Below are 23,971 nucleotides of genomic sequence, written 5' to 3'. Positions count from 1 at the left end.
GAAGTTTGACTACCTGATGAGGAATAAAAGCAAATAAAAACAATGATAATAAAACTCAGGAAAACAAGTCATTTCATAAATTTTTAAAAAGAATTAAATAATTTTCTATCATGGCACACAGAAATCATATAACCTATATATAAAAGATATGTGAATTAAAGCATAAATAATGCATCTCACCCTAATTACTCATTCTAACATAATGGTGTTTTAAGTGTAGTGGCACAGGGTTAAAGGCACTCAACAAGGAGTAAGTTGTTTTTGTTTTAGTTGCCTGTGTTAGGGCAAGTCAATTAACCTACTAACCTCAAATACCTGCATGTGCAAAAGAAGATAAATATTTGCCCTGCCCAGTTATAAGTTATTGTATACTAATAATGAGACATCATGTTTGAAAGCAATCTATAAATTATCAAGTGCTATTTAAATATATGGTAGTATATTTTCTAATTCTGTAGCCATAGCATAATACAGTATCCCACCCACATCATCTAAAAATATGAAAGCTCTAGATTATTTAATATTAATAATTACAGAAGATTAAACCCTGAAAGTGTTTTAGGGAATTAAAAATTGATAGGTATAATATTTAACATTATAATACATGTTTGAGAGGCCGTAAGTGCCAAGCAAAACTAACAACACATAGATAACTTACATGAAAGCATTTTAGACAAAGTGCTAAGGAAAAGTGCTCCCAACTTATTTATTAGCTGTTTCCTGACTTTGGCAGAGTTAATGTCTTCAGTAAGAGAAGTAAAACACAAAATAACTGAAACATTATTATTTTCCACAGGCATGTATTTTGTCTGAAAATGTATAAAATATACCCAAAACATTTCTTTCTTTTTTTTTTTTTTTAAGATTTTTCATTTATTTTTATGGAGACAGCATGAGACAGCAGGGGAGGAGCAGCCAGAATAGAGAATACCAAGCGAGTCTGCACTGTCAGCACAGAGCCCGACGCAGGGCTCAGGGCTTGAAATCACAAACCATGAGATCATGACCTGAGCCAAGATCAACTGTCAGATGCTTAACTGACTGAGCCACCCAGACACCCCCTATACCTAACATTTCTATAATACTGTTGCAAATAAAAAACTAGAAGCAGAAAGTAACTATGTATATAAATTGATAAATCTAGTAAGATGTATTCTATATATACAGAAATATTCAGAATTATTTAATTTCTCAATGATTAATCTTCTGATTACAAATATTTGTGCTTTCTCGGGGTGCCTGGGTGGCTCAGTCGATTAAGCGTCCAACTTTGGCTCAGGTCGTGATCTTGCGGTCTGTGAGTTTGAGTCCCGTGTCAGGCTCTGTGCTGACAGCTCATAACCTGGAGCCGTCTTCAGATTCTGTGTCTCCCTCTCTCTCTGCCCCTCCCCCACTCATGCTCGTGCGCTCTCTCTCTCTCAAAAATAAACATTAAAAAAAAATTTTAAAAAAAATTTGTGCCTTTTCAGTATATTCTTACATATTATAGGACAAAAGTCTATTCAGAAGCATACTGAAAAAGAAACTTCAACTTAATTTTACTTAATGAATTCATATTGTATTCATATCAAAAAGTATTAAGAAAAGATGGCTCAAAGACCATGATTTTACAATTAAAAAAAATCATAAAAGTTTTGAACCAGAGGGGTTAAAATGATTTCATTTTACAGATGAGGCCTAAAGAGATCCACTGCTTGTCTAAAATTATTATATATCTGGTTCCTGAGAAGCCAGGCAGGATTAATAATGCCCAGACCAGTACATGCTTAATTTCTCCACAACATATTAATGAAAAAATAAAATAAAAATCTGGACATAATCTAACTATAAATATAAAGTGAGAATTTTAATGGTAATATATTTGTTTCGCTGGAAACAAAGTGGGTTTTTAGACATGTAAGATAAATTGTTCCAGCACTTGGGTATAAATGTAAGAGCCAACTATAAAAAAATTCTTAGTCTCTGCTGTAATAACATATAAAAAGCATACAAAAAAGCTAAATACAAAGAACTGATAAAAACTAAGATTTTAAAAATGAAGTCACCTATTTATCTATAGAGGGGATCAGCAAATACAAAGAAACACATACCATCATAAACCTCTCATGTTAGGTAATGCTTTGTTGGCCAAGAGAGCAGAGTACCATATAAATTTCAGCTGTCGGGCACCTGGGTAGCTCAGTCGGTTAAGCCTCCAACTTCTGCTCAGGTCATGATCTCGCAGTTTGTGGGTTTGAGCCCCATGTCAGGGGCTGTGCTGACAGCTGTCTGTGCTGACAGCTCAGAGCCTGAAGCCTGCTTCAGATTCTGTGTTTCCCTCTCTCTCTTCCCCTCCCCAGCTCATGCTCTATCTCCAAAATAAACATTAAAATTAAAAAACAAAAAAACAAATTTCAGTTAACTCAGCTAAGTCATAAGTGAAACACTGCTCTTGGGAAATAGATATGGAAAATGAAAAGCCTATCCATATTATATTCCAAAGAATATAAGAATCAAGGAAAGAAATTTTTCAAAATATAAAAACTGTTAGTCATTGCTGCAATATCATGTGAAGCTTATGAAAGAGCTTGGAGAAGTACCTTCTAAATAAAGTGAAGGTGAAGAAGGAATTATGAAAAGCTGATATGTTATCAATATACATGTTCTTGATGTGGAGAGAGTGGAGGAAATTCCCAAAGATATACATGTGGCAGAGATGATATCTGACTAAATTAGTGGACTAATTTCCAATAAGGAAGAACAGAAAACCTGAACTTTTAGGTCAACATGCCATCGTAGAAAGGGAGGGAAGGAGGAGGTGAAGTGAAGAAGAAAAAAATGAACACAATTCACAGGGAGGAAAAATAAATGACACAAATTTCAAACAGACACACACACACTGTGTGAAATTTCATCTTTGACATAACCTGAAAGAGTATTAAGACTAATGGTAAGATATAACGTGTCTCATAAAGGAGTAAATGAGATCTGAAAAGAAAGCACATAAGTCCTACCTTACAATATTTGCCCCTACTTATTAATAATAACTTCCTAAAATTATTATTTTTTAACTAATTGACACAAACTAGAGTAATCATTAAAAGTACACTTTGGTATGGGGCTTATCTGATACATTGGAAATTCATAGGCATCATAGTAAATAAAAAATATGGTTTCAGCAACAGAATCTGGATAAGCAAAGTTTAACTAAAACCACATCACTGTAATTAATGAATTTCAATTTAAAAAATCAGTATACTGAATGATAGCACCAATGAGCATGCCTGCTATCAGTATCCTGCACCACAGAGCAGCATCGTAAGTCTTCCATGAAATAAAGCCAGAGTGCGCTGAATCAACTGCTATCACAACGATGACCCAAGAGGGGACTTCTACTACCCAAGATCCACATGAAATGTGGCTACAATTCTGTAACCTGTGCTACTCACCTTGTCTTTGAAGATATGTGGATTTTGGTATATAAAATCTCGGTAACTTTCTGTTCGCACTTTGTCCTAGAGGGGAGAGAAAAACATTCTGTTTACAGGATAGACTAAAAATATAAAACGTTTTAGGAAACTATTTGTTATTTTATCACAAATTGCTAATTTCCATAGTTATTTTTTGCTTGGAAAGCCAAGCTTAATTTTTTTGTCCTAAAAGAAAACAATAAAAAAACAGAAATACCAACAACACCCAAAGAACATGTTTCAGAAAATCACTAAAAGTCAAACAGGATCGAAGTTCTTAAAAGATGTACACATTTTTTGTCTTGACATGCATTGTCATTATAAGACTTCAACTAATAATTAAAGCTAATAGAAGATGAACATGATGTCTTGCTCCTTTCAATAGAGGCTGACTCCTTGTAGTAGAGGGACACTGCTATGTTAAATGTTAAAATGCTGTATCAAAACATGGGAGAAAAATATCGAAAACAGATAAATGTAAAACTTACAGATACATACAAAAAATGAATTTACACTGAGTATGGTTATTCTAAGAAAGTCTACCGATCAGCACCTATCTGATTTATAATCCTGTTTTGTTTATAGAAATGTCTGTTGTAGGAAACGATGCTTAAAAGCCTGTAATCCTGAAGATAAATCATTGGAGCCCTGCAGCCCACATTTATGAGCCTTCTCCACTCTGAAGTCTCACATGACCTGTACCTAAGACAGGCATCGAATGTGAACATTTAGTTTCACTCATGAAAAGAGCAGATTCCCTTTTAAATTACTTCAGTTGAGACCTACAAAGACAGCGAATTAAGCAGGAAGGGGCTCTGCTGCCAAGTAAATAAAATGAGCACAATAAAAAGAGGTCAGCAATTCCAGTTTGGGGTTTCACACCAGGTAAAAAGAAATGTGACACCAAGTGCTACAATATCAAAATTTCGGCAATACATATACTTCAAAAAACATTTTTAAGCCAATACCGGGAAATTTTTTAATAAAAAAATATAAAGAAGTTCTCAGATTAAAAGCCATGTAGTTTTTACTTAATTACAGGATATAAAAATGGGGAGGTGCACAATTAAAATTCTGTGTTTTCTGTTGGAATTCTAATTGCTTCACAAACAAAAATTTTAAATCAGGTTTATTAAACCTTTCCCTGAAGTTATTTTAAGAATTACTGAGAGAATCTAATGTTTAAATAAACTCACACATGTTAAATAATGAAAAGTCTCTTTAAAAAAAATATACCATTCCATACATTTTTGGGTCATTTTTATACTCTCCATACACTACAAGCGGTGATTTTCTGCTGCGTGAACATCAGCCCATCAGCTCTCGCCAATCACACTGCCTCACCACTACTCCAACTTCATCACTCGCACCCCAACTCCTGTCCTAAATCTGTGCACCACTGCTCCCGCAACTGCAGTCCTTCGTCTCCTCCATGCCAGGCTCATCCTACAGATTCATGTGCTTTCGTTCACATGCTCACCCTGCTGCAATAAAATTCAAAGTATACCAAACACGGTGCCTTGGACATAGCAGAGCTTCAATTTAATAACTGAAAAAAAAATCCAGTGAACATGAAAATGCAAGAAATAAAAGACTAGCACTCCTAACCACTTCTAAGAATGTATTCTCAGAAAAGACTAACACTTCAATACAGAATAAGGCAATTAATAGAAATTTTAAAAATTACCGTTTTCACCAACCTATTAAAACTAAGAAACACACAAGAAAAATAGAATTACTAAGAAGCAAAACAATCTTTTAAGACTAGTCAAGTCCCATGGAATTATTCCTACAAATATAAAAAAAAATATTAAAAATGAGACTACAGAAGAGTTATATAGCATAAATTTCATGTACATATAAACAGCAGTGTGTTTCAAATGGATAGGCTGATGAAGGGGGAGGGACTGCACAAGTCAGCTGCAGACACCATGAGAAGAATGCGGTAAAGAAAAGTTATTTAATGGTACTATGATCTGTGATAAACGTTCACCAGGATGAACAGTATTTTTCTTGGAAAAAAAGAGAGTGATGCATCTCAGACTTACAACATTAGTCAATAATGACTTCAGAAAGATAAAGTGGTGAAGGATTTTGTAAGTTCATGTAATCCATCCCTCCACTGACTGTATCTCTGGAATTCAAAACCATTATCTTCATCTGAACTCCAGAAAGTAAGATCACAAAGTACTTTTCTTTATAATTATAATCACAGCATATGCCAAAACAGTGTCATTGAACTATCTGAGGCTAAGCAACCAAAAATTGAAATACTATTCCTATAAAAGCAAGGCCAGCTCTGAGCATTAAGATAAGTTGTATACGTGTTTCTCCATTCTAAGTTCTTTAAAAAGATCAAGTGAGATCTAGTAGCACAACATTAAATAGATTATGTGTGCTAAAAAATGTTTTGATAAGAAACAAAATATTACTCGATACACAGAACATTTCCTACTCATCCACAGCACATAGCTTAGCAAAATATAAAAAATCCTCTAGTTACGGACACACAGCTACAAATGTCCACAACAGACATTTGGAAGTAAGTACTCAAACTGGACTTCCCTGATGACTGTACCTAGGACACTTTTATGTACTACCTACTTGAAGTCTCAGTAATCTTATCTGTCAGAAAATCCAACACAATTTCCATACCAAAGCCATTAAAGGTTCATGGCATTTAAATTCATGGGGTGATTTAAAATGACAAACATGGGCTTAAGTGAATTCCTTAAAAAGAAAAATTCTAGATGTGGTAAAATTAATTTTAACAAAGGAAACAGAGCAAATCAATTTTTTTTAAACAAACTCACTCTGGACTTAAAATAACATCGTTTATAAGATAACTGTTATTTGTAATGCTATGCCATAACTCAAGTGACAACAAGAAGTACAACCGTGACATGTCATTGGTAAAGAAATGACATGACACTACTTTAAAAGACCCCAAGTAGTTACAATTACTATATAATCAGCAGACCTCCACTCTGGGATCTTGCAAATCTGACTCAATAAATACATACATGTTATTAAATATCCCTGGTTATTTTAAATGCATAGCTGTCAGGGGAACATGGTCTTAGGGCTTCCATAAAATAAAACAATCTTGTGTGGAAGGATTTATGAATGAATTTTTTGCTGGCTGGTTTTAAGAAAAGGTAGTGGCCTCCAAAAATGCACAGAGATGAACATCTAACATTTTCAATAAATTTTTTACATTCCTATGTTTGTTTTACTATAAATACTTTTAGTTTCAATGCATTAAAAAATTACACCTTACTGTTTTACAATCTATAATACATGATACAATGCATAATTGCCAGGTACAGCTAGAAATCTACTTATATTTTACATGGGTTTTATCATTATAAAAATTAAAACCAACCAAATTTAAAAACCTGATTTGATCAATTTAGGAAATTGATTTCAAATGTAAAAAAGTTATGCCGTGACAACTGTGAGAATTATTTCTTAACTTTGTACCAAAGAATTATTTGCTCAAACTGAGGTCAATATTACCATATAACATACTAAAATTAATCATTCCCTTTGTACATTAAAAGGCAAATATATAACTTATTTGTTCCTATTTAACAGTTGCTCCTGAGAAGACAAAAATCAGCAGCAGTTGTTTTTTTCCGATGTTCTATTTCAAGCAAAAGATTTCCTAATAAAGATTAATAATGATCTTCAATAGAATTTACAGTGACTGTGATGCTCCTGTAGCCTTTTGAACCCAAGATGTACTATTAAGCACCAAAGAGATTTAACAAGCAGTTCAAAAAAAAACAAAACAAAAAATGACCAGTTCTCCTATAGCATATGTATTAAGAACTTGTTTTATTCTATTTTTCCTTTAGTATGGACTTGGTACTTTTGTGCTCTTCTCTAACCTTTAGCATTTCTTCATGTATCCCATAATGCCCATATGAGCTGAAATAAACACCATCCTCATCTTCCTGGAGGTCTGCAATGGCAGTAGTAGATGACGAGCAGGTTCTGACATCTGCGTTCATCACAAAATCCTGAGCAAATTGTCTGTAATCAATTTGAAATAGACCCTTGAGACAGGTTTATTGGACCGTGAAAAAAGGAAAGGCTAGAGGTTGAGGGAGAGGAATGGGGAGGGAGTGGGGCGTGCAGTGTGATGAGCCTTCTAACTCCATTCTATCTTAAGCAACTGAAAGCTCCCCCTGCTGGATCTCAAGCAATGGCATATGCAAACCCGGTTGTAAACATTCCTTCCGCAAACCACAAATACACTGCCAACTGCAGATTAGAGCTGTTTGTATCTTTCAACTGAACAAAAGCACATTGTCTTTATTCAACTTTATTATTTCTATTGTTCTAAAATCTTATTGTAGCAGCTGCATCAATGTGGTTTATTTCAACACTATTAATATTCTTTAAAACCATATTATGTATGTCATGGAAAGGTAGTAAGGGCAGAAAGTTGACCCAAATGGAGAATTATTTACATACACCACCACCATGCACTCCAGCTCTAAAACTCAGTTCTCCCTCTGATCACAATACATTAAGAATCTATAATGTGGCGCCTGGGTGGCCCAGTCAGTTGAGCATCTGACTCTTGATTTCAGCTCAGGTCATAATCTCACGGTTCCTGAGTTCGAGCCCCCACATCGAGCTCTGCACTGCTAGCACGAAGCCTGCTTGAAATTCTCTGTCTCCCTCTCTCTCTGCCACCCCCCCCCACTCACAAGTATGCATGGGCTCTCTCACTCTCTCTCAAAAATAAACAAACATAAAAAAAAAGAACCTATATGTATATAATGGGGGAGAGTTGTTGTTGGTTACTGGATTACCCAGCATATAATCTCAAAAACAGGGAAAGAGAACCACAATCACCTATACTATCTTCCCTATTGAACATTCTAGCAAACCATCAAATGGGTACTGAGGGAATGGCAACCAACTTACAAATCCAATAGCTAACACTATACTTGGTAGGAATGCAAAATCTCAGGCCCTGTTTCAGATCTCTGACTCAGAACCTACAGTTTAATGAATTCCCAGGTGATTCATATGCACATTAAATTCTGTGTATTGCCAGCAGAAAGCTAATTTACCCACTGAAGAAAATCATCCTATGTATCTGGTTTCTTTCTTTTTTTTTTTTTAATTATTTTTAATATTTACTTATTTTTGAGAAAGAGAGAGAGAGACAGAGCATGAGCAGGGGACGATGGGCAGAGAGACAGAGGGAGACACAGAATCCGAAGCAGACTCCAGGTTTTGAGCTGTCCGCACAGAGCCCGATGCGGGGCTCGAACTCAAGAACCATGAGATCATAACCTGAGCCACCCAGGCTCCCGGTGGTTTTCTAATTAAATACTACCTAATTATACTTTGATTCTTTAAAAACAAAAATTTCAACACTGTATTTTCCCCAAACCTAAAAAATATTAATCACTTCCCTTTAAAAGCCTAGGAGAGAAAAAGTAAAATGGAGAAATCTATTAGATATAGAGTAATTCAAAGAACAGAAACTCTCAAGAGGGTAACACTCCCAGAAAAATTACCATTAGTACAAAAGTAATTATAAAGAAGTATGTGAGAACAGGTAAAACCACAGAATTTTATGTTAATCAACTATATCTATAACATATTAAAATGTTGCATATCATTAAAATTAATTTAAAATAAATTTAAAGTTAGATACCTACATTGTGCTTTCCAATATACAAAATGTTTTACCATATTCCACTTTATTATATAAGTCGTATTACTTTCGAATCTAAATAACAAATTTTCTGTTAAGACTGATAAATTACTTCATTCTTTGCAGATCCTCACGTGCTCTAGCTAATGCAGCTTCAGCAGACAGTGCTCTGGCTTCCATATGTTTCAATTTTTCAACAACAGATGTATTTTCACTGAGTCCATTGGGGTATGAGAATGGGAGTGACACCGGTTCATAAAGATCTTCTACGTCTAAGGAAGGAATGGACGTTATTATTAAGCTATCTTCTAACAATGAAGCAAATACAACATGTTAACTCAGAATAAATATATTCTGAGGGCCTGTTATGCAGCCAGCTGAGAAAAACTTGTAAAAGTACTTTTAATTAAATAAATATTTAATACCGAAGCTGTTTCCATTTAAATTTAAAGAGCATGCTATTAAAGTTTTTCATTAGGTAGCTAAGTTAACCACATATAAAAGTGTTAATTATACTGAACCAAACCCAGAAAGAAACAAAAAGGCATTAATTATACTGAACCAAACCCAAGAAGAAACAAAAAAGTGGAAGGAAACAGCTCTAATATGTACTTATCACCATATTTCTTTCAAGTACACATACTACATTTCATTTCTCCTCAAAACAAACCTAGGATATAAATATTTCTATTTTAGGGCATGGGAAAATAAATTTCAGAGAAATTAAGTGACTAGCCCAAAGTCATTTGAACGTTTCATAAAAAAACTAAGATTCCCACCCATGCCTGCCCTCCTAGCTCACGTTCTTGCCACTACACATGGTTCCTTCTCAGACTCTGAGTCTTTATCTATAGAATAACAGGTATTACATTTACATATTCACTAAGGACAGTATGCACATAAAGAATTCTATATACTCAGGTAAGTTTTTCATCCTGCGTAAGGGGTAGTGCAATCTATACACTGAGGTCTTATTGCTGATATTGAATATCCTGATTCCTAACATTATTAAAAATTCTTGGTTTAAATTTAATTTCACTATGTATAATTATTAACTTCCACTGTAGAACTAATAACTCTGCAAAAAGAGGTTAACACATGGAGTTAGTGAGTGTTATAAAATCCATGTCTATTTACCAGTCCAATTAACTTTCAGATCAACATAAAGCAATAAAAGCAATGAAGATACATCTTCTCTTCAGTATAGCACTGCGAGAAATAGGGCTTTTTTTTCTTATCGCCAGCTGTTAGCGGTGACACTTCTTTAGAGTTGGGACAAAATAACCAAGCTTAACAAATACACGAGAGGGGTGCCCGGGTGGCTCAGCCGGTTAAGCATCCGACTCTTGATTTCAGCTCAGATCATGATCTCACAGTCGTAAGAAAGAGCCCTGTGTTGGGCTCCATGCTAAGCGTGGAGCCTGCCTGGGATTCTCTCTCTCTCTCAAAAAATAAAGATTAAAAAAAAAAAAAAAGGGAAACAAGTACATTAGGATATTATAACTTAGACACTAGAGCCTAAGTTCAACTTCTTATAAAAACAGTACAGCAGTATACCACTAAACTCTAATCCATCTGGCAGAATACTGAGTCATTTGTTTTAAATTTTTTTTTTCAACGTTTATTTATTTTTGGACAGAGAGAGACAGAGCATGAATGGGGGAGGGGCAGAGAGAGAGGGAGACACAGAACCGGAAACAGGCTCCAGGCTCTGAGCCACCAGCCCAGAGCCCGACGCGGGGCTCGAACTCACGGACCGCGAGATCGTGACCTGGCTGAAGTCGGACGCTTAACCGACTGCGCCACCCAGGCGCCCCTGAGTCATTTGTTTTAAAAAACTATAGATTCGTTCACTATTTAATTCACCAAAAATTAACGAGAGCAACAAAGTATGTCCAAACTATTTAAGGACAGCACCATATTTTCTACTTCGTACTACAACTTTCACTGTGTATCTCATTTTCAAACTTCTTCAAGGGGCGCCTGGGTGGCTCAGACGGTTAAGTGCCTGACTTCAGCTCAGGTCATGATCTCACGGCTCATGGGTTCAAGCTCCTCATCGGGCTCTGTGCTGACAGCTCAGAGCCTGGAGCTGCTTTGCATTCTGTGTCTGTGTGTGTCTCTCTCTGCCCCCTCCCCCCCGTGTTCTGTCTTTCTGTCTCTGTCTCTCAAAAATAAACATTAAAAAAAAAAAAAAAAAAAAAAAAAAACTTCTACACAGTTTGCCAGCCAAGCTGTTAGTTTAAGTTACAGATTAGAACTGATTAAAGGAATTGATTTCTTTGTTTTAGCAAGTTTCTGTTTTGCTTTTTGCTGCAATGAAAGGCAAAGTAAAAACTTTCAACACTAATAATACATAGACAACCATATACTAAAGCTTAAATGTTGAAAAGGAGGAAGGATTCAGTAAACATTAAGATCCATAACTACAATTTATCAAAACAGTCTAATTCAAAGTCTTAAGCCATATTCAGGAAGATGAATTTCCACATCTACATTCTGTCTTAGGAGGTTCAAATCACCTACATTCTGTCTTAGGAGGTTCATTTTGGCAGCTGAGAACTACCACAAAGGATGGTCAATTTGTCAAGACGACATAACAATTATAAATGAGTATTAACCTCACAAAAGCAAAAACTGATAGAATTAAAAGGAAAAAACAGATAATTCTTCAATCACAGAAATGTAAATACACCTCTATCAACAACTGATGAATTAGATTAGAAAAATCCAAAAATATACAAAAGTCAGAACTAAAATAATCAGCACCTTGAACGAATTATTTTTAGAATCCTGCACCCAAGAACTGTATCAGACGCTTTTTGTAGAGTACCAATCACTAATTTTGTAGTTTGTCCGTCAACCTGGGTTTGTCTGATGTTTTTTCATTAGTGGAATAAAGTTACACATTCTTGGCAAGAACAGCAGAAAAATGATGTTGTGTTCTGAGTGCATTTTACCAAGGGGTTTCTTGGTGTCAGTATGACTCATTAATGATGATGTTAACCTTGATCACTTGGTTGTGGTAGTGTCTGCTAGAAAAGTTAACATCTCCTTTGTACTTAAATTTCTTGAGGGAGATACTCTGAACCTGTTTCACCTTAAATTTCTGCCCACTAATCTTAGCATCCATTGGTGGATCTTTTCTGCAAATTATTACTGTGGTGTTTGCCTAACAGTGATTTTCTATTTCTCTCTTCTCTTCCACATTTATTAATGAAAATTTTACTCTAAGATCAAGCTGTTCCTTCTCCATTTATTTGATTGACTACATCATTATGGATTTATGGATATTTATTCTATCCTGTGGATTAAAACCCAATAGTATCACTTTCTGTGTTGCTCAAATTACTCCAGCTTTGACCATTAGGATTCCTTCAGGTTGGCTCCGGTATTCTTTTGTTAAGTCCCCTCCTCACCCACCTTTTCCTTTTTTTTCTTTCTTTAATTTTTTTTTAACTATTTATTTTTGAGACAGAGAGAGACAGAGCACGAACAGGGGAGGGTCAGCGAGAGGGAGACACAGAATCTGAAACAGGCTCCAGGCTCTGAGCTGTCAGCACAGAGCCCGACGTGGGGCTCGAACTCACGGACCGTGAGATCATGACCTGCGCCAAAGTCGGCCGCTTAACCGACTGAGCCACCCAGGCGCCCCGCCACCACCTTTTCTTTTTAAGTACGTCCTTAATTTGTGGCACAAGCTTTCCCAGACTCATCCTGTATCATCCTGCCCCATCCAAGGAATCACTCACTTCTCTAAAGAGCCTTGGTTCCTTTTACTGGATAATGGTGTTAAAATCTGGGCAGTAAGTGTGCTCACTGCTACTGGGGTTTTTCTAGGCTCTTTCAACAGAGCTAGGAAATACATGTGTCTAGACTAACCCGCACATGCACACACATCTATATTTTCGTATTTATCTGAATATATATTAAAAAGTGTGGAATTTATACTGATACTTCTGATTCCAATCTATCACCATAGGACTTATTTTATCCTTCCCTATTTCCTTATTTGAAACCTCCTTCTCTAACAGTGAAAACCTAGCTCTTATTATCCGTAATATATTTACTTACTTGTCCATGCTGTTACATACAGAAAGTAGTGCCAGAATTGCTAATCCATATTCTGCGAGAAACACCTTTACTTAGATTACAGCATTTATGCAGTTCTTTTTACCTATAGCCTCAGCACAATATCCAGTCAAGATTTCAGTTACTCACACAGTTCTTTTCTTCCCTACCCACTTCAGCTATTACATTATTCCTCTGTAATATAGTTAAGTTCATTTGTTAGTGTTTGTATTCCATTTTGCACCCCCAGTATCCTCACACACACATCCAGGATGCTTTGTTGTTGTTGTTGTTGTTGTTTTACACGAAGGCTAGGAGAAATATTCCCACAGTTCTTAGAGTTGGAGCTATACAAAAAGGTACCCTCAGAGAAGTGTCACTCCCTCATTATCCCTGTAACCTCAACCCCATTATGCCTTTCTTCCCATCCCTGTCCCACTAAGTCCCGTAAGTAACTACTCTCTCTAGTTTCTAGTTTATCCTTCCTGTATTTCTTTCAACAAACGAACAGACACATGTACTTTCTCAAATCCCTTTCTTTCTTACATGAACAGAGTATCATACCATAGATACTCCTTTGAGCTCTGCCTTTTCTCGTTTCACGGTATGTCTTGGATATCACTCTATCAGTTCAGAGATCTCCGTGGTTTTTAATAGATGTATACTACTCCATAGTGTGGACACACCATAGCCTACTCTATCACTCTCCTATGTACGGGGATTTAAGTTGTTGCCAATATTTGGAAATTATCATGCTGTATTGAATAATCTTGTGTATATGTCTTTTCAGGCTGTTGGAGGTATACCTTCAAGACAGATTATTATCAGAGAAACTGCTGTATTAAAAAGTAAGTACATATGCAGTTTGGTGAGGTGTTGCCAAACGCGCATTCTACTGGCAATGTATGACTGCCTGTATCTCCACAACGCTGACAACAGAAATGTTGTCATACTTTAAAAATATTTACCAGTCTGATAGGTGAGAAATGGTATCTCACTGTTGGGCAATTTTTGAACCTTTCTGGGTGAACTGTCTAATCATGTAATTTTCCCCATTGTTCTATCAAGAGATCTTTGTCTCTCAGTGGTTAAGAGTTCTTTATATAAAAGAATATTAACCCTTTGTAGAGTATGTTTCAAATATTACACAGTACTTAAAAAAATAACTCATTTTATTTACTCGTATTTCATTAGTTTTTCCGTAATGTCCCCTTTCTGTCCAAGATCCTACCCAGGATACTTCAGTATATTCAATTGTCAGGTCTCCTTAAGCCTGTCTTCAGCAATGACAGTTTCTCAGACATTCCTTGTTTTTGATCACCTTGACAGTTTTGAGGAGTACTGGTCAGGTAGTTTGGACAATGACACTTACTTTGTGTGTCTGATGGTTTTTCATGGTCAGACTGAGGTGATCAGTTTTGGGGAGAAAGACCAGAGGGAAAGTACCATTCTCATGACATCATATAAAGAGCTCACACTATCAGCATGGTTTATCGCTGATGTGATTATCTGGCTATGGTAGTGTTTGCCAGGTTTATCCCTTGTAAAGTTACTGTTCCTCCCTTATACTTTCATTGCTTATTTTCTTAGTCATCTTTACTCATTTAGCATCTTTACATCCTCAAAGCCTAATACTTAACAGATGCTCAATAAATATTTACTGAAAGGCAGTAGAAGTGCAATAGTCAGTCATCAAGCTTGGAGCCAGAAGAATCACGACCTTCTCTTCCATCCCGCTCCACCAATGGCTAGGAGCACAGACAGAGAACACAGGCAGTGCACTCAAGGGCATGCCTGGTTCAAATTCTCCTTTTTTAACTAGGTCTCTTTAAGTGTTCCAGATCACAGTCATGACTTCATCCAAACTCCTGGAGGCCTTAGTTACTTACTAATAACAATAAATTCTCCTTTATTAAGCACTTGCCCTCTCACAGGTACTGTGCTAATACACATTATCTTTGCAACAATTTTATAAGGTAGGGCTCATTATCACCTTTTTTACAAGTTAAGGCTGAAAGAAATTAACTTTATATACCATTGGAGAGTTAGATTCAATACTGATCTTTACCCACAGTGACCAGCATACAACACTCAATATTTGTTGATCTGAATAATTTCTTCCTCTTCTGAACTGTACTACCTTTTCTACTTCTCATGAAACTTACCATATTTGACCTTATACTATAATACATGACAGACATTTAAAACAAAGCACTCTTATTAAGATTGCAGACTCCCTATGGGAAGGATTCCCTTATTCATGTTTCTACTACATTTAACATACTACTTTCATCCTGTGAGTGCTCAGTGAATGACTTTGAATTTAGGAAGTCATGAAGAACACTTAGTGCGCACTTGTCATTTATTAAGGAGATCACTTTGGTCACTCTGGGGAGAAATGAGATTAAAGAGAGTTTGTAAAAACAGGAAAGAATCAACCTGGGACTCAACAAATTTTGAACTAGAAAGAATATCAGAAATCTGGTCTGGGTTCTTCATTTTATACATGAAGACTTAAAAACAGAAAGCTCTGTCCAGGGTCACATAGTTCCTGACTCCTACATTAAGGTCCTTAATACTGCACTGTACCACCACACAACCAAATGATGGTACTACTCAAGAAAATGAGTAGTTTTCCACAGTTCTCACTATTCAGAGAAGTGCTCAAATACACACTGTTAAATTACTATATGTGAAGGTACATGTCTGTTTAGATTGGTCTTACTGGTCTGAAAAGAGCAAACCCTCTCCCTCACCTTACTGACACAAGAAACATAGAAGCAAACATAAACAAGGGGAAAAAACATAAATCATTAACCCTGGTAAGTTAGAACATTCAAGTATCTGTAAGAAGCCAACAGAATTTTCATAAGATCCTTGTTCAATAAGGAATGGTCAATGCACAGAGCAAGTAACTAAGTAAGAAAGCTACAGTCAGGAGATGAGAGTGGCCCTGCCCCAAGGAAGGCTGTAGAGTTAGTGCATGTAGGCAAGCCCAAGGAAATGAGTGGAATCTGTTCTGCATCAAAATAAAATCTCAGTAAACTGGATGTCTTAAGAAAAGTCAATTATCAGACTTAAATATGTCAGACAGAAGCAACAAATATTATTGCCTGCTTTAAAATTATTTTGAATCAGATTTTAAAATTATGGTTAATTTAAAATAAATTAAAAGTTTAATTAATTTTAGCAAACTAAATTAAAATTTTAGTCAATTTTAGTAGACTAAAAAGTAGCCTACAATTAAAAATTATTCTCTCAGGGCACCTGGGTGGCTCAGTCGGTTAAGCGTCCAACTTCGGCTCAGGTCATGATCTCATGGTCCGTGGGTTCGAGCCCCGCGTCGGGCTCTGTGCTGACAGCTCAGAGCCTGGAGCCTGTTTCAGATTCTGTGTCTCCCTCTCTCTCTGACCCTCCCCCGTTCATGCTCTGTCTCTCTCTGTCTCAAAAATAAATAAATGTTAAAAAAAAAAAGAAAAATTATTTTCTCAAGTCTCCCTATGTTTCAGAACATCTTGTATACAATGTTTAAACAAGCTCCCATTTCTAAATTTCTCTCTGGTAATGATCAGTGTGACTAGCAGTTCTTAAAGTTAACTTTCCTATTGAGACCAACCACCTGGTGAAGTCTTCAGAGAATTAAGGAGGTAATATATTTTCCTAGAACACTTTTAACCATCATTTTGCCATTACAAATGACCCTACATTAAAGTAGATACTGTAAGTTCATCTTACCAAATTGAAGTAATAGGTCATCTTCTAATACTGGCTTCAAATACTCTTCTTTCTCCCAAGGCACTGGGTTGTATATGGAATTCATATACTCAACTGTAGGATTCTGGATATAAAATTAATTGCATGTTTTTTCATTGTATATAATCACAAACCACCCCTAGCAAAAACTAGGAAAATTAAGTTAAAAAAAAGGAACCATGTCTACCTTATGTAAAACCTCTATTTACAGAGTCTATGTTCACCTCTCACTTCATTAACTTGATTAGATGACTGCTTACATTAATATGCAATATGGTTTCAATGTTGGATTCAATATTGTTTGGATTTGGAGGAAGTGGCAACATAAACATTCATTTGAATAGAAGAGAAAAAAGGACAAAGTATTTGAAAAATAGAAAAGACAACCACAGTACTTGGAATCACACTAGAAATTATTTCTGATCTTAGAGAAATATTGTGTATCAGTATTTCCCATTATTTGACACTCAATTACTTTTTCACATAACAACAATTCACCTCCTAGACACAGTTAAAAATGAAACATTACTAAGCATGGTGTGTATTCATTTACTTGGTGCTGCATGTTGGACAAGTTCCTAACGTCCACGATTCCCCCAATGTGATGACTGCTAAATCTAAAACAGTTTCTCATTTAGCAGTTCTTTGTATTTTTCTAAAACCAGGGCATCATTAGTCACTGTGGTGTTTCTTTTGTTTCCAAGCAAAATTATAAATTAAGCTACCAACTTACCTTAAGTCTAATAAAATTTATTAGTTTAATGTAGCCATAAAATTCCAGTCCTAAAAGGGAAAAAAAAGATAATTCATCTATTTTCATATAAGAGGAGTTTGTCTAATTGACCTGTTCTATAGAGGTTAAATAATAAAATATTTCTGTCCTCTAAACTACAACTTACAATATTTTGAATTTCTTAAGAACTAGAAATAGTAACTTTAATACTTCTGAATATCTGAAGAAACAGCCATATGGATGACAGTTTTTAATGTTTTTCTTGCATTTCTAAACAGTAGGAAATTAATTTTTAGAATTCAAATCCTCATTTGTAAAAACAACACAAATCAGGAAAATTTGGTTGTAGATTTTAACAACTATTTGACAGTTGATATTACAGCCAAAAGTTTTAAATCCCCTATTTTTAGGGTGCCTACCAAATTATAATTTTGTCAGACATGGAGTATACAAAGTGAAATAGCTTTTATATTAAGTTAAATCATGTAAGTTAAAAAACAATAAGGCTTGTTCTCTGGTTCTCTTCTTTCCGGAAATGAAGCAGGATTTAAAGCAAGGAAAAGCAATAGAATGTCCAACCAACTGGGCATTATTTGTCATGAATAATGTTGTTATGAGAAATATAACAGCGTTGAAAATGTTTTATATGCATAATAGCATACAAAAACCTCTATTAAATAAAAAAATTACAAAATTATTTTTAAAAACGTAACTATTTTTGAGAGAGAGAGAGAGAGAGAGCACGCACAAGCAGGGGAGGGGCAGAGAAAGAGAGACGGAGACACAGAACCCGAAGCAGGCTCCAGGGTCTGAGCTGCCAGCACAGAGCCCAATGTGGGGCTTGTGCTCACGAACCTGAGCTGAAGTCAGGTGCTTAACCAAAGGAGCCACCCAGGCATACCTCAAAATTATATTTAAAGTATGATTCCAGTTCAGTTTTAAAATGCACATAAAGGGACACACTGACAGCACAGAGCCTGCTTGGGATTCTCTCCCTCTCTCTCTGCTCCTCCCCACTTGTGTGCACGCTCTCTCTCTCTAATAAATAAACATTAAAAAATGCACATAAAAAAACAAATGAGAATAAGTCATTCATGTCTTACAAAAGCAGTTGCAGCTGAATTTATTGATTTATAAACGTATCACATGTTTAATGTCTTTTCTAGTTGATAGTAAATGCAGGGACTAAAAAAACAATTCTGTATTTAATTTTAGTGGAATAGTGTAGCACTTCTGCATCCATTTAAAGAAGTAGAAGACTTTAATTATAAAGGAAGCATGTGTAAATGCAAGTTTCAAAAGAATCATCATCTAAGTATTTTGCTTACCACCTTAACTTCATCATTCCTTTTTCTATACTCTTACCAAACTCAACTTTGTATGCCCTGAAGTTCATGTTATGCTCTGACCTGGTGAGCTTTTTCCATAACGACCACCACCCTTTCCAAAGCCCACTTCTGTCCTTGCTCTCCCTAGTTCTAATACGATAAAAATGCAATCACATGCCAATGTTGTTTTTTCCTTTTTAGTTGTGAAGTCAATACAAGCTTAAATACAGTGAATCTTATCTAGAAGAATGACTTATAATTAGTCCTTCTTCAAAGGCCACTTGTCAAAAAAACTTCATTAGATAGGCTGCTCCTATATTTTTCACCATATTGAACTTGTAGAGGAAAGTTCTGGAAGAATACAAAGTTTGAACTTAAATTTCACAACAACAATTTCCTTTATTCTAAAAAATACTCACCATGTTTATGGACCATGTTATCAATATTAAATTGATGCTCAGACTTACAATGTGAAAATGTTTCTTCAGCAGATGTAAATAACCTGAAAAATCAAGTGACAGCTTTATGAAACAGTCCCCTCAAAAGTCTAAATATGGATTTCATGTAAAATATATACCCCCCCCTTCTGGTGGTTTCTAAGAAAAAAACAAACGTACCTGTACATGAGAGGAACCCAGCACCACTACAGGGAATTACAACTTCTGAGTCCCATTTTACACCCCTAACAACCTTTTTAAATGTCAAAGTTAATTTATTTGCCAAATAATAGCACTGAGATGATCAGAAGGCTTTTAAGGAAGAGAACTCCCTTTGATAGATTCTATTTCCCTCAAGACACGAAAATTCCCTACAGAAGATTCTTTTCTCCTCTCTGTCAGTGCTGCTTCCAGAGGCTTTGAACTGCAACAGCTCAAACTGCTTTTAGAAATAAAGCATAACATGTAATTTTTACAGCTGGCATATTCCCAAAGTGCCATATTTCAAAGGTAATCTTGTAGTGTTCTGAAAGTACTTGTGTTACGGACACTGTGAGGACCAGGCCTCTTTATTATGTGACCTGCAAAACTGAAGGACACTTACGATAGAAATATACAGCAGAGAAGCTGCATACTTCTGAGCGCCTAGCACAAATGCAGCAGTTAGTTTACAACCGATGTTTACCTTGCTGTGCTTATATACAGCCTATCACAGAGAAATACATCCCTGATGCTCAATAAATATTATTTTATGACAACTAAAGGAAACATAGACATTCTGTACCTACGCAAATGACGCTACATGTGAGAACAATGACGAATCAAGAGGAGCTAATACACCACCAATCAGCACCATGCCCAGATTTATGGGAAACTGGCAAATGTTTATTAAAGTAATACTGGCCAATGCCAAGCCACTTGCCCAGAAAGTCGGCCAAAGTCAAAGCTTACTGAGATGAATAGGCAGAACTTTAAGTGCAAAGTATAGGGATTTGGATATAAGAAAACCACAGCATTGTGACCTTGAACAAGTTATTGACACTGCAGTCTCTTTTTCCCTAAGTGAAAAATGCATCAATTCCTTTCTCTTCCATAGGTGGGGAGCCCCTACCTAGGAAAGATGATTCTTTGGATAGTTCAAATGGAAATAATGCTGTAACTTGAGAAGCTCTGCTGTAACTTGAGTAGCTCTCCACTTATAAATGAATTATAGAATGAATGGTAAAGCTGGAAGGGACCCAAGGGATTATCTAGTTTAGTGACTCCCAAACGGGTTATTCATTAGAATAACCTCAGAAAATGTCTTTATAAAAATAGGAAATTTCTAGATCCCATGACTGATTTAGAAGTGCTGTGGTGCAGAGTTCAGTATCTTTTTAAAGTCTCAGGTGAGACTTTAAAGGGTGCTCAACTAGATTTGGGAACCATAGATTCTGTCCAAACCCTCTTATTTCACACAAGGGGAAACTGAGGCTGTCGAAGAGAACTAGTATAACCTGCCTTCCAGTTCATGGCTCTCTCTCTATAGCTACTGTGCTTCTGCCTTCTCAACAAACCATCACTCCACTGGTTCAAGGATTTGAGGGCAGGCCGCTCGGGTTCGACTGCGGACCACAGGTACCCACAGGGCCCGGCACCCTGGGGGTGACGCCTGGCACTGGGGTGGACGAACCTGTCACAGAACAGACAGGGGGTCTGCTGCTTGTCGTGGGGTAGATCAGCATCGTCCTCATCCTCCCAGGCGGCCTCGTCACCGCTGTCGGACAGCTCTGGCAGGTCGTCTTCGTCCTCCATAGCACCCCGGCCGCCTAGCACACGCAAACGATTAGCCCTGCCCGAGACGGACACCAGTGCTAGCAGGGCACACGTGAAGCAGAAGTGGGGGGGGGGGGGGAGTGGTGATGCTGCCCCCGCCCCGCTCCCCGCGGCCATTGCCGGCGCACCTCCTTCACCCTCCCTGCCAGGCCCCACCGTCCGACCCCGCGTCCAGGAGACGCAGCGGGATAGGAGGGTCTTTCTCCCGGCCCGCGGCGGCGCGGCCTTCGGGCTGGGCGAACCGGGTGCTAAGGGACCAGGAATACCCACCCGCAGCGCCCGACGCTAACGAGCACATGGCTGTATTGCCCCGGAACCCCGCGCGCCTGGGGGCGGGGACCGGGCTGGGCAGCGTGCGCGCAGCCGCTTCCGAGCTCTCCGGGCCCGGAAAACCGGGAACAAGCGCCAGCGCGCGGCAGGGCCCAGAGTTGGGGAGGCTCCCGGTCGCCTGGAAACGCGAGAGCGCGCGCGTGGGCTTGGGAGCGCTTCCGGCCCCGAGGCGACGGTTGTTGGTCACGTGAGTTGGGTGGGCGGGGCGAGAGCCCGAGCTCCGCCTCCTGCAGCCTCCGGGTTGACGTAGTGCGTGCAGAGTAAGCGCTGAAGCGGGGATTGAACGTCGCAGGCTTTGACGTGACTTTGTCTCCTCCTCGCGCTGCGGCGGGTCTTAGCGGGAGGTTCTCACTCGCGCCCCCGAGCCCAGAGGCGGAGAGACGCCACAACTGTTTTGCAGCGGGCACCGCGCCCTCTGTGCGTCCCTTATTCTAGGAACCAGCAGTTAGTGGAGGAGCGGCCCGCTTGGGGCGCCCTCTGGTGGCGGAGGCGGCGGAGCGCAGGCAAGAGCCTGGGCCACCACTCTAATTCCTGAGCTACCTGATCTCCTGCAGTAGGGTGCAGCAGGGTGGGGAGAGGGAACTACAGGAGGCATTGTGGGTGTACAAGAGCCTACATAGGGACCAAAGCCTGGTGCCGTTTTAAGGATTTTAGTCTTTAAAGTGCAGTGGTTAAGTGAGAGCACAGACTCCGGAGCCGACCTACTCAGTCTGAATCCTACTTCCGTCACTTTGTTACTGTGATCTTGAGCAAGATCAAGACCTCTGCCGCCACTTCCTCAACTACAAAACGGGGATAGTGACTTCACTAGCCACAGAACTACTGTAGGAATAAAATGACTTGATACATGTAAAGTGCTTACACATAAGTGTTAACTTGTCCTGAACAATGGGAAGCAGCTGACCCTGTCGGTTACGCGAAGGAGAGATGCTCTTCCATACGTTTAGAAAGTAATGTTACGGCCACTATGTGGGAGGAACACAAACGTTCTCCTACCTTATGCCATTTTTCCTCCTTCTGAGCATGTACTCAAGCCACAGAATGCTTTGTCAGGTGGGAGTTGACAGCAGTCACTTCTGTAGGGAATTGTCGCAGGCTTCTAGTCCCAGAGGCTAGCACGTTTATCCCATTAAATGTACTACCTTGGCTTGGGCGTAATCCTGACTTCCATCTCAACTCAACCCTTCACTCTGGGTCCCACCCTCCAGCCTCTGATTTAGAGCTAATGAGGCCTTTGCTAAGAATACAAATACAAACCACCATTTCTAAAAGTTTCCACTGCCATTCCAGCAGCCCCCACTTAGTTTCTTTCTTAGCACCTACCATTTGCTTGTTTTGTTTTCTGTTTGTTTTTTTTGTCTTACCCCCAGCACTGTGTATGAACGTAAGGGCCTTGTCTCTTTGCTTTCATTTCTCTGGCACATAAACATGGTTTAACTCCTAATAGGTACTCATTAAATTTGCTGAATGAAAATGATGCCCTGTATTGCTAAACTCTTATGAATGTATTCCTCTCCTAGAGGACAGTATCTATCAAATATTGGTTTCCCACAGGCCTCAGTATATCCTCACAGGGTCCCCTCATTTCATGCCTCCCTTTATGGAGCCCACGCTTGTTATCACCCAAACCACAGGCTCTTCAGAGTCCAGCCCCAAAGGAACCCCGCCTGGCAGGAGCAAGACGTTCCCTCTCCTTTCTGAAGTCCACATCCTAAGACCCTACCCCATCCTAAAATACATCTCTTTCCTAGGTGATTGAGAATGGGAATGTCCAGTCCATTCTACAGATATACCCTCCCAATTAAAGGGGATAGCCTTTATCCTCTGGTGTTCACTGAAGCTTGAAAGGTACCTGGCATCCCCTAGACTCTGTAAAAATTGAATCACTCAAATCACTTTGTTTCCCTCAGCACAGAAGTTAAGACAAGTTTCACCACTACCCTTTGTTCCTGGATGGAAATTAACACTGTGTACTCTTCTTGACTTTGACCCTTCCTTCTGCATCTTTCTTTGTCCATAGTTTTTCAAGTGTGCACCTTGACATACACTTCTACTGGCTATGTGAACATTTTATGGTTAATTACTACAGGGATCCTAGACCCTATAAAAGAAACCACATATTTCAATTTTATTCATCCATAGCATGTACTAATCCAGTCACAATTAACGGAACTTCCTGGAAATACACAGATACTGGAGGCTTTTATAGAGCGGTTACAAATACAAGCTATGCAGTCAGGCTGACTTGGGTTAGAATCCTGGCTCTGCCATTTCCTAGCTTCAGGTCTTCAGCTTCAGACTTTGGGGCAAGGCGCTTAACCACAGTGAGGCTCAGTTTCTCCATCTAAGATATGGGGATAATACTCAAACCT

The 23,971-nt window shown here is 38.1% G+C and overlaps 1 protein-coding gene across 2 annotated transcripts in view; it reads right to left on the bottom strand.

Annotated features, from left to right (window-relative positions):
- PRMT3 (protein arginine methyltransferase 3) overlaps window positions 1-21,768 on the bottom strand; it is a 139,975-nt gene extending 118,207 nt beyond the window's left edge. The window contains exons 1-8 of one of the 2 annotated variants that reach the window (XM_047070907.1): window positions 21,540-21,768; window positions 21,127-21,262; window positions 19,437-19,519; window positions 17,690-17,739; window positions 16,939-17,041; window positions 9,245-9,404; window positions 7,343-7,487; window positions 3,429-3,494 (exon numbers count right to left, since the gene is read on the bottom strand). In XM_047070907.1, the coding sequence (XP_046926863.1) occupies window positions 3,429-3,494; window positions 7,343-7,487; window positions 9,245-9,404; window positions 16,939-17,041; window positions 17,690-17,739; window positions 19,437-19,519; window positions 21,127-21,262; window positions 21,540-21,567 (771 nt within the window). In that variant the 5' untranslated portion in view covers window positions 21,568-21,768. Of the gene's footprint in view, window positions 1-3,428; window positions 3,495-7,342; window positions 7,488-9,244; window positions 9,405-16,938; window positions 17,042-17,689; window positions 17,740-19,436; window positions 19,520-21,126; window positions 21,286-21,539 lie in introns of both variants that reach the window. The other variant, XM_047070906.1, reaches the window with a different exon arrangement.
- Window positions 21,769-23,971: the final 2,203 nt, after the last annotated feature.

This window comes from Lynx rufus, unplaced genomic scaffold (assembly GCF_022079265.1).
Source record: "Lynx rufus isolate CCGP_SWC_20201006 ecotype Redwood Valley unplaced genomic scaffold, mLynRuf1.p SCAF_9, whole genome shotgun sequence".
In the NCBI taxonomy this organism is placed as follows: Eukaryota; Metazoa; Chordata; class Mammalia; order Carnivora; family Felidae; genus Lynx; species Lynx rufus.
The sequence above is the reverse complement of the archived record's forward strand: the minus strand, read 5'-3'. Positions and strand labels throughout refer to the sequence as shown.